The 18,069-nt window shown below is 46.8% G+C and overlaps 1 protein-coding gene across 1 annotated transcript in view; it reads right to left on the bottom strand.

Moving 5' to 3' along the window:
- Nucleotides 1–9,477: 9,477 nt before the first annotated feature.
- upf1 (UPF1 RNA helicase and ATPase) overlaps nucleotides 9,478–18,069 on the bottom strand; it is an 80,830-nt gene continuing 72,238 nt past the window's right edge. The window contains exons 19-24 of the mRNA XM_078198732.1: nucleotides 15,740–15,914; nucleotides 15,018–15,099; nucleotides 14,435–14,599; nucleotides 13,382–13,602; nucleotides 12,769–12,888; nucleotides 9,478–12,223 (exon numbers count right to left, since the gene is read on the bottom strand). Of these exons, the coding sequence (XP_078054858.1) occupies nucleotides 12,772–12,888; nucleotides 13,382–13,602; nucleotides 14,435–14,599; nucleotides 15,018–15,099; nucleotides 15,740–15,914 (760 nt within the window). The 3' untranslated portion in view covers nucleotides 9,478–12,223; nucleotides 12,769–12,771. The remainder of the gene's footprint in view (nucleotides 12,224–12,768; nucleotides 12,889–13,381; nucleotides 13,603–14,434; nucleotides 14,600–15,017; nucleotides 15,100–15,739; nucleotides 15,915–18,069) is intronic.

Raw genomic sequence — 18,069 nt, 5'->3', positions numbered from 1 at the left:
AAAAGAAATCCGGGAAATTATCGGCCAGTAAGTTTGACGTCGGTGGTGGGCAAGTTATTGGAAGGTGTGATAAGGGATAGGATCTACAAATATTTGGATAGACAGGGACTTATTAGGGAGAGTCAACATGGCTTTGTGCGTGGTAGGTCATGTTTGACCAATCTATTAAGAGTTTTTCGAGGAGGTTACCAGGAAAGTGGATGAAGGGAAGGCGGTGGATGTTGTCTACCTGGATTTCAGCAAGGCTTTTGACAAGGTCCCTCATGGGAGGTTAGTTAGGAAGGTTCAGTCACTCGGTATACATGGGGAGGTAGTAAATTGGATAAGACACTGGCTCAATGGAAGAAGCCAGAGAGTGGTTGTGGAGGATTGCTTCTCTGAGTGGAGGCCTGTGACTAGTGGTGTGCCGCAGGGATCGGTGTTGGGTCCATTGTTGTTTGTCATCTATATCAATGATCTGGATGATAATGTGGTAAATTGGATCAGCAAGTTTGCTGATGATACAAAGATTGGAGGTGTAGTGGACAGTGAGGAAGGTTTTCAAAGCTTGCAGAGGGATTTGGACCAACTAGAAAAATGGGCTGAAAAATGGCAAATGGAATTTAACGCAGACAAGTGTGAGATATTGCACATTGGAAGGACAAACCAAAGAAGAACGTACAGGGTAAATGGTAGGACTCTGAAGAGTGCAGTTGAACAGAGGGATCTGGGAATACAGGTACAGAATTCCCTAAAAGTGACGTCACAGGTGGATAGGGTCGTAAAGAGTGCCTTTGGTACATTGGCCTTTATAAATCGGAGTATCGAGTATAAAAGTTGGAGTGTTATGGTAAGGTTATATAAGGCATTGGTGAGGCCGAATTTGGAGTATTGTGTACAGTTTTGGTCACCTAGTTACAGGAAGGATGTAAATAAGGTTGAAAGAGTGCAGAGAAGGTTCACAAGGATGTTGCCGGGACTTGAGAAGCTGAGTTACAGAGAGAGGTTGAATAGGTTGGGACTTTATTCCCTGGAGCGTAGAAGATTGAGGGGAGATTTGATAGAGGTGAATAAGATTTTGGTGGGTATAGAGTGAATGCAAGCAGGCTTTTTCCGCTGAGGCTAGGGGAGAAAAAAACCAGAGGGCATGAGTTAAGGGTGAAAGGAGAAAAGTTTAAAGGGAATATTAGGGGGGGCTTCTTCACGCAGAGAGTGGTGGGTGTGTGGAATGAGCTGCCGGATAAAGTGGTAAATGTGGGGTCACTTTTAACATTTAAGAAAAACTTGGACGGGTTCATGGATGAGAGGGGTGTGGAAGGATATGGTCCAAGTGCAGGTCAGTGGGACTAGGCGAAAAATGGTTCGGCACAGACAAGAAGGACCAAAAGGCCTGTTTCTGAGCTGTAATTTTCTATGGTTCTATGATCTTTGGTGAATTGTTGCAGTGCTGCTACTACGGAGTGTGGGTGGTGGTGGGAGTGGGTGGTTGTAGTTGTGATTTGATTTATTGTCATGTATTGGGATACAGTGAAAAGTATTGTTTCTTGCGCACTATACAAACAAAGCATACCGTTCATAGAGAAGGGAAGGAGAGAGTGCAGAATGTGTTCCAGTCATAGCTAGGGTGTAGAGAAAGATCAACTTAATGCAAGGTAGGTCCATTCAAAAGTCTGACAGCAGCAGGGAAGAAGTTGTTCGAGTCGGTTGGTGCGTGACCTCAGACTTTTGTATCTTTCCCAACAGAAGGAGGTGAAAGAAGAAATGTCCAGCGTGCGTGGGGTCCTTAATTAGGCCACTTTGCCGAGGCAGCGGGAAACGTAGACAGAGTCAATGGATGGGAGGCTGGTTTGCGTGATTTATTGGGCTACATTCACGACCTTCTGTACTTTCTTGTGGTCTTGGGCAGAGCAGGAGCCATACCAAGCTGTGATACAACCAGAAAGAATGCTTTCTATGGTGCATCTATAAAAGTTGGAGAGACTTGTAACTGACATGCTAAATTTCCTTAGTCTTCTGAGAGGCGCGTTGGTGGGCTTTTTTAACTATAGTGTCAGCATGGGAGGACCAGGACAGGTTGTTGGTGATCTGGACACCTAAAAACCTTTGTCCTCATAGATGTAGACAGGGGCATGTTCTCCATTATGCTTCCTGTGGTGCCAATCAAGTGGGCTGTTTTGTCCTGGATAGTGTCGAGCTTCTTGAGCATTGTTAGAGCTGCACCCATCCAGGCAATTGGAGAGTATTCTATTACACTCCTGACTTGTGCCTTGGCAGATAGGCTTTGGGGAGTCAGGAGGTGAGTTACTCACCGTGGTATTCCTAGCCTCTGACCTGCTCTTGCAGCCACTGTGTTTATGGTCAATGGTAGCTCCAAGGATGGTGACAGTGGAGGGATTCAGTGATGGTATGGAATGTCAACGGGCAGTGGTTAGAGTGTCTCTAACTTTAGCTATCAGCAATAAATGTGACTATATTTTAAATAGGAACCAAGAGATGCCAGAGGACTGGAGGAATACCAATGAACCATTATTTCAGAAGGGAGAAACCGGGAAACTGTAGGCCAGTCAGTCTAACCTCAGCAACAGGAAAACTATTGGAAGCAATTGAGAGAAACAGAATTAATCTGCATTTGGAGAGGCAGGGGTTAATCAAGATAAAAGCAAAATACTGCAGATGCTAGAATCTGAAAAAATAGAAAATGCTGGAAAATCTCAGCAGGCCTGACAGCATCTGTGGGGAGAGAATAGAACCAACGTGGAGTCTGTGTCCCCCTTCATCAAAGGCAAGAGCAAAGAAATAGATTTATCCTGTGGGGGTGGGGGACTGTAATTGGACAAAGGGAATGCAAATGAAGAAGAAAGTTGAGAAGTCATAGTCATAGAGTCAGAGGTTTACAGCATGGAAACAGGCCATTCGGCCCAACTTGTCCAAGCGGCCCTTTTTTTAAAAACACCTAAGCCAATCCCAATTGCCCACATTTGGCCTATATCCCACTATACCCATGTAACTATCTAAATGTTTTTTAAAAGACAAAATTGTACCCGCCTCTACTACTACCTCTGACAGCTTGTTCCAGACACTCACCACCCTCTGAAAAAATTGCCCCTCTGGACACTTTTGTATCTCTCCCCTCTCACCTTAAACCTATGCCCTCTAGTTTTAGACTCCCCTACATTTGGGAAAAGATATTGACTATCTAGCTGATCGGTGTCCCTCATTTTATAGACCTCTATAAGATCACCCCTCAGCCTCCTACGCTCCAGAGAAAAAGTCCCAGTCTATCCAGCCTCTCCTTATAACTCAATCCATCAAGTCCCGGTAGCATCCTAGTAAATCTTTTCTGCACTCTTTCTAGTTTAATAATATCCTTTCTATAATAGGATGACCAGAATTGCACACAGTATTCCAAGTGTGGCCTTACCAATGTCTTGTACAACTTCAACAAGACGTCCCAATTCCTGTATTCAATGTTCTGACCGATGAAACCAAGCATGCCAAATGCCTTCTTCACCACTCTGTCCACCTGTGACTCCACTTTCAAGGAGCTATGAACATGTACCCTCAGATCTCTTTGTTCTGTAACTCTCCCCAATGCCCTACCATTAACTGAGTAAGTCCTGCCCCGGTTCAATCTACCAAAATGCATCACCTCACATTTGTCCAAATTAAACTCCATCTGCCATTCGTCAGCCCACTGGCCCAATTGATCAAGTTCCCGCTGCAATCGGAGATAACTTTCTTCACTGTCCACTATGCCACCAATCTTAGTGTCATCTGCAAACTTACTAACCATGCCTCCAAATTCTCATCCAACTCATTAAATATAAATGACAAATAACAGTGGACCCAGCACATCACTGGTCACAAACCTCCAGTTTGAAAAACAACCCTCTACAACCACCCTCTGGTTCTGTCAAGAAGCCAATTTTGTATCCCTTTAGATACCTCACCCTGGATCCCGAGAGATTTAACATCATGCAACAACCTGCCATGTGGTACCTTGTCAAAGACCTTGCTAAAGTCCATGTAGACAACATCAACTGCACTGCCCTCATCTACCTTCTTGGTTACCCCCTTCAAAAAACTCAATCAAATCTGAGACACATGATTTTCCACTCACAAAGCTATGCTGACTGTCCCATATCAGTCCTTGTGTCTCCAAATGCCTGTAAATCCTGTCTCTCAAAATACCTTCCAACAACTTACCACAGATGTGAGGCTCACTGGCCTGTAGTTCCCAGGCTTTTCCCTGCAGCCCTTTTTAAACAAAGGCACAACATTTGCCACCCTCCAATCTTCAGACACCTCACCTGTGACTTTCGATGATTCAAATATCTCGGCTAGGGGATACGCAATTTCCTCCCTAGCCTCCCACAATGTCCTAGGATACACTTCATCAGGTCCCGGGGATTTATCTACCTTGATGCGCTTTAAGACTTCCGGCACCTCCTCTGTAATATGTAAACTCCTCAAGACATCACTATTTATTCCCCAAACATCCATGCTTTTCTCAACAGTAAATACTGATGTAGATGTTCTGAGGGAAGATGTAGTATCAATTTTGAAAAACCTGAGGGTCGTTAATTCCCCTGGGCAAAGTGGGATATATCCTAGGATTCTTTGGGAGGCAAGGGATGAGATTGCAGAGCCTTTGGCTTTGATCTTTGGGTCTGATCTTTGGGTCCTCACGGTCCACGGGGATAGTCACAGTAACAACACCAGGTAGACTTCTTACCGTGTTTGCCCCAGTCCAACGCCGGCATCTCCACATCACGGGGATAGTGCCGGAGGACTGGAGAGTGGCGAATGTTGTTCCTCTGTTCAAGAAAGGAAATAGGAATGACCCTGGCAATTATAGGCCGGTTAGTCTTACTTCGGTGGTCGGTAAGTTAATGGAAAAGGTCCTGAGGGATAGGATTTATGACCATTTGGAAAGATGCAGCTTAATCCAGGATAGTCAACATGGATTTGTGAAGGGGAAGTCTTGCCTCTCAAATTTGATTGAATTCTTTGAGGAGGTAACTAAGTGTGTCGATGAAGGTAGAGCAGTTGATGTTGTATACATGAATTTTAGTAAGGCGTTTGATAAGGTTCCCATGGTAGGCTCATGAAGAAAGTAAGGAGGTGTGGGATAGAGGGAAATTTGGCCAATTGGATAAGTAACTGGCTATCTCATAGAAACAGTGAGAAGTTTAACACCACCAGGTTAGGGTCCAACGGGTTTGTTTGGTGGCTTTTGGAGCCTTAAGCTTCTTCTTCATCAAAGCCAAAGGTTGTAGCTGCAAAGAGACTCACCTGAGGGGGGAGCTTGGGGCTCTGAGGGCTTGTGGCTTTTGCCCTCTTTTTAGGTCAAACCAAATAAACAAACTCAGATTAAGTCAGGACAAAGTAAAAAGGGGCAGCTCCCCAAAAGGAGGGGGAACAGCCCAAACAGAAATCAAAGTACAAAGGAAACTTAAAAACATCAAATTAAAATGCGATTGTCAGGGTCAATAACGCACCCCAACCCCTGCGGTGCCCAACGGGCGCAGAAGGCGTCAACCACGCCCGTGGACACCACATGCTCCCTCTCCAGGGACACCCGGCCACGAACTTAGCCATGGTAGAGGCCAAGTGAACCTGTTGGACTTTAACCTGGTGTTGTTAAACTTCTTACTGTGTTTACCCCAGTCCAACGCCAGCATCTCCACATCATATCTCACAGAAGACAGAGGGTGGTGGTGGATGGAAAATTTTCAGACTGGAGACCAGTTACCAGCAGTGTACCACAGGGATCAGTGCTGGGTCCTCTGCTATTTGTGATTTTTATCAATGACTTGGAGGAGGGGGCTGAAGGGTGGGTCAGTGCATTTGCTGTTGACACCAAGATTGGTGGGAGTAGAGGATGAGGTGGAGGGCTGTTGTAGGCTGCAAAGAGACATAGATAGGATGCAGAGCTGGGCTGAAAAATGGCAGATGGAGTTTAACCCTGATAAGTGCGAGGTGATTCATTTTGGGAGGACAAATTTAAATGCGGATTACAGGGTCAATGGCAGGGTTCTGAGGAATGTGGAGGAACAGAGAGATCTTGGGGTCCATATCCACAGATCTCTGAAGGTTGCCACTCAAGTGGATAGAGCTGTGAAGGCGGCCTATAGTGTGTTAGCGTTTATTCGCAGGGGGTTGGAGTTTAAGAGCCGTGGGGTTATGCTGCAACTGTACAGGACTTTGGTGAGACCACATTTGGAATATTGTGTGCAGTCCTGGTCACCTCACTATAGGAAGGATGTGGAAGCATTGGAAAGAGTGCAAAGGACATTTACCAGGATGCTGCCTAGTTTGGAGGGTAGGTCTAATGAGGAAAGGTTGAGGGAGCTAGGGCTTTTCTCTTTAGAGTGGAGGAGGATGAGAGGCGACTTAAGAGGTTTAGAAGATGATGAGGGGGATAGATAGAGTGGACATTCAGAGATTATTTCCTTGGGTGGATGTAGCTGTTACTAGGGGGCATAACGATAAGGTTCATGGTGGGAGATATAGGAGGGATGTCCGAGGTAGGTTCTTTACTCAGTGGTTGGGGTGTGGAATGGACTGCCTGTTCTGATAGTGGAGTCAGACACTTTTTCGGAACTTTCAAGGGGTTATTGGATCGGCACATAGAGCACACCAGAATGATAGGGAATGGGATAGCTTGCTCTTGTTTTCGGACAAAGCTCGGCACAACATCGAGGGCCGAAGGGCCTGTACTGTGCTGTGTTCTGTGAGGAATATTCATTTAGGATCTCATCCATCTCGTGGATCCGCACATAGATGACCTTGTTGATTCTTAAGAGGCCCTACTCTCTCCCTTGTTACTCTTTTGTCCTTTATGAAAGGTGCTAAAAGTGTCCATTAGTGATCAGAATGCAGAGGTACAGATTGTTAAAGGACTGCCTGAGGAATGTGGCAGTTGCCCTGAAAAAGGGGAAGGGGGGGGAGAAAAGAGAGGGGTGAAGAGATGGACAGCGAGACGGAGAAGTGGAAAATTGGAAGTGGGAATGAGGGATGATAAAATGATGAGATTAACTGAAATAAAATAAAATAAAATAAATGGTGTGGAGGGAGAGCTAATGCTCCGAACTCAATGTTCAGATCGGAAGGCTGTAAAGTGCCCAATGGGAAGATGAGGTGCTGTTCCTTCAGTTTGCGTTGGGTTTCACTGGAACATTGCAAAAGGCCCAGGTGGACAGGAGAGCGGGGGGGGGGGGGGGGGGGGTGGGTGGTGGTGGTGAAGGTGGACAGGAGAGCGGGGGTGGTGGTGGTGAAGGTGGACAGGAGAGCGGGGGGTGGGGTGGTGGTGAAGGTGGACAGGAGAGCAGGGGGCTGTACTGAAGTGGCAAGAGACAGGAAGGTCTGGGTCCTGCTTGCGGACGGACCGAAGGTGTTCAGCAAAGCGGTCACCCAGTCTGCGTTTAGTCTCTCCGGTGTAGAGTCGGCCGCATTGGGAGCAGCGAATGCAATAGACCAGATTGAAGGAGGTGCAGGTGAAGCACTGCTTCACCTGAAAGGAGTATTTAGACCCTGGGATGGTGAGCAGGGAGGAGGTGAAGGGGCAAGTGTTGCACCTTCTATGATTGCATGGTAAGGTGCCATGGGCAGGTGTGAGGTGTTGGGGTGATGGAGAGCGCAATCCCTGTGGAATGCTGACGGGAAGTGAGGGGAAGATGTGTTGAATGGTGGCAGCGTGTTGGAGTTGGTGGCAATGGCAGAGCATGATCCTTTGAATGCAGAGGCTGGTGGGGTGAAAAGTGAGGACAAGGGGAAGACTAGAAACGTTGGCTCTATTCTCTCCACAGATGCCATCATACCTGTTGAAGGATTAATCAAGAATCAGCAAGGTTTTGTTAAAGGGAGGTCATGTCTGACCAACTTTATTGAATTTTTCGAAGAGGTGACGAGATGTGTCGATGAAGGTAGTGCCTTTGACAGTCTTTTGACAAGGTCCCACACGGGAGACAGAGAAGGTAAGAACCCATGGGATCCAAGGAAATTTAGCAAATTGGATCTAGAATTGGCTGAGAGGCAGAAAGCAGGGGGTGATGGTTGAATGTTGTTCGTACTGGAAGATTGTGTCCAGTGGGGCCCCGCAGGGATCAGTGTTCAGGGCCTTTTCTGGTTGTGGTTTATATAAATGAACGTGGAAGGTTTTAATCAGTAAAGGGTTGACCGATAAGTTCGCTGATACAAAAGTTGGTAGGGTGGTAAATAGTGAGATTACAGGAGGACATAGTCGGACTGGTCATTGGCAATGGAATTGAGTCTGGACAAGTGAGCTGATGCACTTGGGCAGGACAAGAGAATACATGATGAATGACAGGACCTGGGAAGCAGCAAGTGTGCATGTACACTGCTCCCTTAAGGCAGCAGGACAGGTGGAAAAAGTGGTTAAGACATATGGTTTACTTGACTTTACTAGCTGAGGTGCAGTGTTCAAGAGCAGGGAGATTATGCAGAAACTGTATAAAACGCTGGTTAGGCCACAGCTAGAGTATTGTGTGCTGTTCTGGAATCCACATTATAGGAGGCACGAGACAGCTGGAAAGGGTGCAGAGGAAATTTAACAGGATGTTACCTGGCTTGGAGAGTTTTAGTTAAGAGATTGGCTAGACTAAGGTCGTTTTCCTTTGGGGGGGGGGGGGGGGGGCAGGGGGTCATGATTGAAATGTATAAGATTGAGGGGCACAGATAGTCAGGAAGAAACTTTTCCCTTTGGTGGAGGGATCAATGACTGGGGGAATAAATTTAAGGGGCAGGAGGTTTAGAATCATAGAATCTCTACAGTGCAGAAGCAGGCCATTTGGCCCATCAAGCCTGTACCGACCACCCAGGCCCTATTCCCGTAACCCCACATACTTGACACGAGTCAATTTATCGTGGCCAATCCACCTAACCCGCACATCTCTGGACTGTGGGAGGCAACTGGAGCACCCGGAGGAAACCCATGCAGACATGGAGAGAACGTGCAGACTCTGCACAGATAGTGATCCAAGCCAGGAATTGAACCCAGGTCCCAGGCACTGCGAGGCAGCAGTGCTAACAACTGTGCCACCCCTCGGGGATGTGAGGAAAAACCTTTTCACCCAGAGGGTGGTGGGAGTCTGGAACTGACTGCCTGAAAGGGTGGTGGAGGCAGAGACTCTCAATGTTTTAGTAGTATTTAGATGTGCACTTGTGATTTCAAGCACACAAGGCTATGAACCAAATGCTAGGAAATTGGATTTGAATAATTGGGTGGTTTGTCTTTGACCGGTGCAGACACGATGGGCTGAAGGGCCTTTTTCTGTGCTGTGGACCTCTGTCTAAATGGAGCAGAAACTCCAATCACATTAAAAAACATTTTCTTCAAATATTTCCTTATGAAAAAATATCAAACTAAACATTCAACCTGAAAATACTGGGGGAAATTGCAGGCTGGAATCTGATTGGAGATTAAAGAGGAACCATTTTCCTTATGAAACAACAAATTAAAAAGTGATGCCAATATTTATGCAGCGCTAATTTTATTAATGGTTGGTGTTACAGGCAAATAGAAATAAAACAATTCAGACAGATTTGGAAAAACATTTTCCACTGAACAGATGCAGAACCAGCACCAAGATCGTCATGGATTTAAAATCAGAACCTCCTCTTCCTGCCACACAAAGTAAAACAAAGCACAAAGCAGGGGATGCGGGGTTGATGAATGAAGGTGATTGCCAATGAATTGTATCTTTTACAGAGGGCTCACATCTGAATAGAATGAACTACCATAAACAAATGCAACTATGAACTTTTAACAATTCTGCCAGGAAGCCAAAACAAAAAAAAAAAATCAATAAAAGGAGAAGCCCCTTCGGCCAGAGCCTGTGCCCTAAAACATCTCGCCACTTGACAGGAGGGTCTACAGTGTTCACACCCATTCCACGTCCACAGCAGCTGCCTGTCAGACTGCTGGTCAAGAGGCCATTGCATGGAGGGAGCAGAGCTGCCCAATACCATACACATTACGTACAGCCATTATACAACAGGCTAACCCAGTGCTCCTCAGCCTAGCTTTCAAATCAATATGGTTGCTACCACAGAACTAATGGGATCAACGGTTAGCAAAAGAGGGTAGGGCAGTGAAGGGGTGAGGCTAAGGGAGGAATAAGCATCACTGCCCGTGCATCTGTTGTGCCTTCAGCAGATCAGAGTCCACTCAAAATCAGATTTAAAAGTCAGGCAATGGTAGGAAGCCTGTGGTCATATTCACCTTGTGCACAAACGCCTTTTGTTGATAACACTGAATTTCTGGACAGCTGCAAGGGTTCTGCAATATTCTGTCCAGTGCAACACACTTGGGGTTAGTTGCCAGTCCAGTTAGAAACTGTGCTTCTGTGTTGCAGCCTAAATCTGGGATTCACGTGGATAAAGGCAGAATTTGTAGACCAGAGATGGCCAATTTCCTCTGCACAGCAGGAACTAGGCAAGTGTGACATACACAGTATTACAGACAGAACCTTTTCTACACTCAAATCTAATGGCATTAGTATAAAACCCCAGCCTTTATTATTGACTGCTCATGACTGGAGCCCTGAACATCACATATGGGTGAAAGAGACAATTGTCTAGGCTCTCTGTTAACTCTTTGCTTCTTGTTCGTGGTGAAAAGTAATTCACTTTCCAAAACAGCTTGGGTTTAAAGTGAGTTTTGTTAGTTTGAGGGATGGAGCAGAGGCCAATAGGAATCACCGACAGGCTTTACACAAGTGCTTGTACTGGCATCAATACATTCACAAAAGGTTTTCTAAATGTACGTTCAAAATAATTCAGTAATTAATGCAAATAACACTAAATTAACAAAACAGGTTAAACTCGGTACTTTAAAAGCTTCCACTATCCAATTTCTGGTTAACCTGCCACCAAGTGAATTGTTGCGATGTTCAGCAGACAAGAATTCAGCAGACAAGAATTAAACAGCCACCCAGACAATTCTCAATGTGTTCCTACTGAGTCAAGCCCAGCGCCTCGCTTCCACGTGGAAGACATTCTTGCAGCCCTCCTGCCACTGGGTACTTCACTAAAGCTCTCAATGTCAATGTAAACAACAGCTTACCTAACAGAGAGCGAATGCTGCAGCCACTCTCCCCGCCTCCCCGATTCATTGCAGTGGGTCTGAAGCAGGGGCCCTGCTGCAATCCCTTTCTGATCTCTTCACTCTCAGACAGCTAGAAACTAAAACAAACTATTTAGAAGCAGATCGTTCCAGACACAGAACATGAGGAAAAATCCCTGGTAGCCGATTATGGTAGGTTTAAAAACGTCTTCCATGGACCAAGCAGTCCTGGTTTGACTGATTGCTTTCCTGAGGAGCAGTGGCCAACTTCAGCTTCTCCTGTCGTTCTGTGCATTGCTAATAAAAATCTAAAACTTGCAAAAAGAAAACTCTGAGGAGCAGAATTCTCCCACCGCCCAGTGCTGGAATCTGACAGACAGTCCACAGTTAACCCTTCACAAACCCCAACTCGGAACACGCATTAAAACCAGTTACTGCAGAAGGTTGGAGAAAGCAACATGAAACGATAGCACTGGGCAGAAAAGCCTGAATCGAGATCAACTCACGACTTTGAAGTGAATGAAGGGGGTGGAGGCACAAGGCAGCTCTGTGTCAACTGGGTTTTGCCAGAAATTAATCTTTGCTTCTCGACGGTCTAACTGCTGGAATTTACAGTTTAATCGCTAATTGTAGCGTCCAGAGCACAACTGAGAGATAACATTCCCTTTTATTCCCAAAACCAAGAAGGTCTCCCACGGTCTCCAGGAACGAGTGGTCCGGATGTAGCAGGTAACTGTTAGTTTAGCACGAGCCCCTCCTCTCTCCCTTGTTTGACGAGCTGGGAGCAGGGTCTCAGCAGCTGGTGGTATTCTTTCCAAGGGCGAGTTGCGTGGTAACAGCAATAGAGTTTAGTAGATGTGTGAGACCAGGCCTGGCCCGGCTGACAAGGCGCACAAGTGCCCTCTATTTCTTCGTTCCTCCAGTCAATCTCCTCGTCTCAATCTGCTAGCAGTGGTCTTTCTCTCTCCTCCTCCTCCTCTCTCCCTTTTCTTTTCTCTTCCTCCTGTTGGGTTGGTTTTTCTCTCTCCTGTTGCTCTCTCACAGTTGATGCCTCGGTAGTCGCAGTGGAAACAGGTATCCATTTTTGTTTTTATTCCCCAGATTGAATTACTGTTGAACTAAGCTTGGCTCAAGCCTAGCTCTCCTCTCCTTAACCTGGACAGACAAGGTGGCATGTCAAACATCTAGCAATATACCAGCCGCTCTCCCCACACCCAACTTTCATCCTCTTGACACTAGAATTACTGGAAAGTTTTATTTACAGCAACTAAGCAGACCTGACTAGAGGCAATAGTCCCCTGCCGCCTTCCATCCCTCCCCCGATCCAGCTCCCACCCAACTCCCCATGCCCCCAGTTCTTCATACCCCAGCCCCCCACCCACCGCCACCCCTCCTCTCCCACCCATCCCTCTTCTCCACACTCCCCCTCCACACCCCTTCCCCTGTCACCCCTCCTCCACCCCTCTCCTGCTGCTCCCAGCCAGCCCTCTACTCCCAATTGCTGTCTTCTCGGATCTTGTTCCCCAACCCTCCGGCTCCCACTCACCCTTATCATCCTCACCCTGCACACTTGCCACTTAACTCAATGGAGAGAGCAGGGACCACCCAGTTAGCAGCAGTTTCCAGCTTTATAGGGGTGGACAGAAATTCCTGTTGTTCTTGCAACCTGTAACCTGACTAGTAGCAAGAAGTATGCTCACGTTCTAGTACTGTGACAACCCAGTCACCCCATGTTGATATGCACGTTCGCCCTGGTAAGTGGAATCCTGCGACAAGGCGACATCGATCTGAGACTTGAACTCATCTCCCAGGTAACTATCCTGCAATTAGAAACAATACCTTCAAAAATCCGGTTATTTGACCAAGCTGATTTGGATCGGTGGATAGAATTCTCCATGAATAAATCAGACAGATCAGGCAGTTATACAGAACTGTAACAGAGGCAGTAGACAAAATAGTTAAAGTAAATCAGGTGGGAGCAATAAATCCAGAGCTCTCAGCCTCACCAGCTGAAAGTGCAGCTGCCAAACAGGATAAAGGAGGGGCAGCCGGGAGAGATTGTAAAAGAGACTTTCAGCAACAGAAGGGCAGAGGGAGGGGCCAGAGGTAGGGAATATTCTGGAGCTGAAAATGGCTCCAATTTTATCCCAGAGAGGATAGTTGAAAGCTCAATTTTGTGGTCAGGTTACAGTTCACCAAATCTTCAGCGCAGGAGCAAAGCAAGTAACCACAAAGCCCACTGGAGAAGATTTTTACTCTTATGAAATAGTTGAAAGGTGGCCAGGTGTAACTGTGAGAAGTACAAAGGTTTACCTGAGAAAGTTCTGGCTGAGAAAGGCCAGGCTGGCTCATTTGTGAAGGCTGGCTCATCGAGATGTATCCCTGCGTCAGAGGCCCCTGAGAGAATGGCTGCGACACCACATCCTGACTGGCCTGGCTGTTGGGCAGGTTGGACTGGCTGCTCAGCTGGTTCCCCATGCCACGGTTTCGTTGACGGGCTCCACGGCCCACTTTCCCTTTTGGAATTCCACGACCTTGAAACAAAAACACTTGCCTTGGATCTGCCCGAGTGAGACTCAAACACCCCTTACCCAAACTCAGCAGAGACAGCGGAATCCCACTGCGCAAAACATGGAGTTTCCATGTCTGGAAACAATGCCATTAAGGACATGGACAGAGTGGCTAGTCAGAAGCTTTTTCCCAGGGTGGAAGAGTCAATTACTAGGGGGCATAGGTTTACGGTGCAAGAGGCAAAGTTTAAAGGAGATGTACAAGACAAGTTTTTTTTTTTACACAGAGGGTGGTGGGTGCCTGGAACTCACTGCCGGGGGAGACAGTGGAAGCAGATACGATAGTGACTTTTAAGGGGCGTCTTGACAAATACATGAATAGGTTGGGAATATGGTCCCCGGAAGGATGGGGGGTTTTAGTTCAGTCGGGCAGCATGGACGGTGCAGGCTTGGAGCCTGTTCCTGTGCTGTAATTTTCTTTGTTCTAGGAGTGAGGTGGCAAATGGTCATCAAGCGTCAGCAAGAAGACAACTACAAAACGAACAGGGTGAAGAGCAAATGTTTCAATTTCCCTTCCTAGACCAATCAGGAAGAGCAGGACTAGAATTAGATAACAGGAAATGATTCATTATTAAAAATTAATCACTTGTTAATGTGACAAAGTGTTCGAATTCCAGCAGCTTACACAAGTTTTTAGTCTAAGCCTTTTGGAGAAGTCTCATTTTTGCACTTTAAATTTGATGTAACATACGAATACCCCTCCAATGGGATCACCCAGCACAGGTTGCATCATCCAGTGTACCACCCCTGGGACCACGTCACACAAGCCCCCATACCGACACACGTTAGTGCTCACCAGCTGCTGGTCCATTTGCTTGTCCAAAGTACCCAGGTGGCGGCATTGGGGGCATCATCAGATTGAAGGGAATGGGGATGTTCATTGCAGCAACGTGACTGGGGCTGGCTCCAATCATTCCAATCTGGTCATGGGTTTGGAAGTACATGTTGGAGGGACGGCCTGCTGGAGAGATAAAAAGGTGTAAATATTAGGAGAAATGTGTTTGAGGGGCATAACAGACACCTGGCACAGCCTTTATACAGAGACAGGGCACAGCATTTAGACAGAAGCAGTGGACAGTAGTCTGACAGTTTTTACATGGGGTGGTGAGCGCAGTAGGTTTGCTGCATCAGGTGCTGTCCTCTCTCTCCATAGCTCCCTAATGATGCAGGGTAGAGAACTTCTGTGAATATTTGTGGGATCAGACACAGTAAGAAATGCCATCACAATATCACTAGCAATTTCAGAAAGTCACCACAACAGTGGAATAACCATAAGTGTCTGAGCATTCCTGCTGGGCTCTTAATTGAATGCAAAAGTGTTTTTTGTCCCAAGTGTTTAAAATTAAAACCCGAGATTAAATGCACAAACGCAATCTTACCCTGGCCACTCCTGTCATATACAGAGCCTGGGATGATAGCTTCTCGAGCATCATACATAGCTGTGGTCATGAACCGGGCTCCCTAGAACACAAGGATATTGATTAGAGCAGCTCTGCAGGCAAACACAGCCCTCAGGGTTATCAAGAAGAACGCATCGGAATATTAAACACCAGTTAAAGTCCAATAAAACTAATCAGTCTCAATAGGAGCAGTGCAATGAAGTAATAAAATAACACTTTGGAGGGGGGTGAAAATGCAGCCCCTTTACATGGGGAATGCAGCGAACTCAGCAATCAGGAACAGCCAAGCCAAAGAACAAATATAATTACAGGTGATGAGCGTCTCAGAGCAGCGATTCAGAGTTGTGCTTCCTAACGGATTGGTGATGAAGATCATTCACTAATCCGCTATCTCGGCTTTCCCACAATTGCTCCAAGTGTCGACTTCTAAACCCAGAAAGGCAAGTGTATGGAACCGTGTAAATCTCTTGGGGTTGTGTGTAGAGAATCATTAACATAAAGTACCCCTAAGCTGCCAGTTCCGCTCGCGCCCCCAGTAAATTGAGTAACATAGTTTTTTGAAACTGTGGGTAATCTTATATTGCTAGAAGGCTAACCCGGTTTACAATTATATTGACAAACAGGGAACCAGTTAGCTGCAATGAAGCACAGGGTCAGTGAGCTGGGACCAGCAGTTAAACAGGACCGTACACTCTGCTCACCGGGTTGATGGTATTGACCAGTTTCCGTGGTTTGCTGAACTGCATCAGACTCTCGCGGAGATTGTTCAGTGGTCCCTCCACCAGTACCTTCTGCTCTTTGTAATAATTCAGCAGGTGGTTCCACAGTGGCTGTTTGGACAGAGCCTTTGGATTCCCCACAATAATCACACCATATCTACAAAGCAGAGTCCATACACACACTGTTCAGTTCCAATTTGGACCAAAGGGGAAACATGCAATCATCCATCATCCCAATTTACTTAGCCCAATCCAACAGCACATTCCAGGCCATCCATGCTGCTCCCCTTACAAGTTATGCCATTCGTAGCCACACAAGGCTGATCATCTCAACACTGAAAGAAGGGGATGTATCAGCAGCAAGTAGCTATACAATGCACTGTAGCCTAGAACATAGAAAGCCACAGCACAAACAGGCCCTTCGGCCCACAAGTTGCGCTGATCATATCCCTACCTCTAGGCCTATCGAGAGCCCTCAATCCCATTAAATCCCATGTACTCATCCAGAAGTCTCTTAAAAGACCCCAACGAGTTTGCCTCCACCACCACCGACGTCAGCCGATTCCACTCACCCACCACCCTCTGAGTGAAAAACTTACCCCTGACATCTCCTCTGTACCTACCCCCCAGCACCTTAAACCCGTGTCCTCTCGTAGCAACCATTTCAGCCCTTGGAAATAGCCTCTGAGAGTCTACCCTATCCAGACCTCCCAACATCTTGTAAACCTCTATCAGGTCACCTCTCATCCTTCGTCTCTCCAGGGAGAAGAGACCAAGCTCCCTCAACCTATCCTCATAAGGCATGCCCCCCAATCCAGGCAACATCCTTGTAAATCTCCTCTGCACCCTTTCAATGGCTTCAACATCTTTCCTGTAATGAGGTGACCAGAACTGCGCGCAGTACTCCAAGTGGGGTCTAACCAGGGTCCTATAAAGCTGCAGCATTATCTCCCGACTCCTAAACTCAATCCCTCGATTAATGAAGGCTAGTACGCCGTACACCTTCTTGACCGCATCCTCCACCTGCGAGGCCGATTTAAGAGTCCTATGGACCCGGACCCCAAGGTCCTTCTGATCCTCTACACTGCTAAGAATGGTACCCTTCATATTATACTGCTGCTTCATCCCATTGGATCTGCCAAAATGGATCACTACACACTTATCCGGGTTGAAGTCCATCTGCCACTTCTCCGCCCAGTCTTGCATTCTATCTATGTCTCGCTGCAACTTCTGACATCCCTCCAAACTATCCACAACACCACCTACCTTGGTGTCGTCAGCAAACTTACCAACACATCCCTCCACTTCCTCATCCAGGTCATTTATGAAAATGACAAACAGCAAGGGTCCCAGAACAGATCCCTGGGGCACTCCACTGGTCACTGACCTCCATGCAGAGAAAGACCCCTCCACAGCCACTCTCTGCCTTCTGCAGGCAAGCCAGTTCTGGATCCACAAGGCAACAGCCCCTTGGATCCCATGCCCTCTCACTTTCTCAAGAAGTCTTGCATGGGGGACCTTATCGAACGCCTTGCTGAAGTCCATATAGACCACATCCACCGCTCTTCCTTCGTCAATGTGTTTGGTCACATTTTCAAAGAACTCAACCAGGCTCGTAAGGCACGACCTGCCCTTGACAAAGCCGTGCTGACTACTTTTGATCATACTAAACTTCTCTAGATGATCATAAATCCTGTCTCTCAGGATCCTCTCCATCAACTTACCAACCACTGAGGTTAGACTCACCGGTCGGTAATTTCCCGGGCTGTCCCTGTTCCCTTTCTTGAATATAGGGACCACATCTGCAATCCTCCGGAACCTCTCCCGTCTCCATCGATGATGCAAAGATCATCGCCAAAGGCTCCGCAATCTCCTCCCTCGCCTCCCACAGTAACCTGGGGTACATCCCATCCGGTCCCGGCGACTTACCAACCTTGATGCCATTCAATAGTTCCAACACATCCTCTTTCTTTATGTCCACATGCTCGATCCTTTCTGTCCACCGCAAACCAGCAGTACAACCACCCAGATCCCTTTCCACCGTGAATACCGAGGTAAAGTATTCATTAAGCACCTCCGCCATTTCTAACGGTTCCGCACAAACTTTTCCCCCTTCACCTTTTAAGGGTCCTATGCCTTCACATCTCATCCTTTTACTCTTGACATATTTGTAGAAAGCCTTGGGATTCTCCTTAATCTTACCCGCCAAGGTCTTCTCATGACCCCTTCTCGCTCTCCTAATTTCCTTCTTAAGCTCCTTCCTACATCCCGTATACTCCTTTAAGCTTAGAAGCTTAAAACCCAATTGTTTG

This window comes from Mustelus asterias, chromosome 26, assembly GCF_964213995.1.
Source record: "Mustelus asterias chromosome 26, sMusAst1.hap1.1, whole genome shotgun sequence".
Lineage (NCBI taxonomy): Eukaryota > Metazoa > Chordata > Chondrichthyes > Carcharhiniformes > Triakidae > Mustelus > Mustelus asterias.
This window is presented reverse-complemented; position numbering and strand designations above follow the sequence as displayed.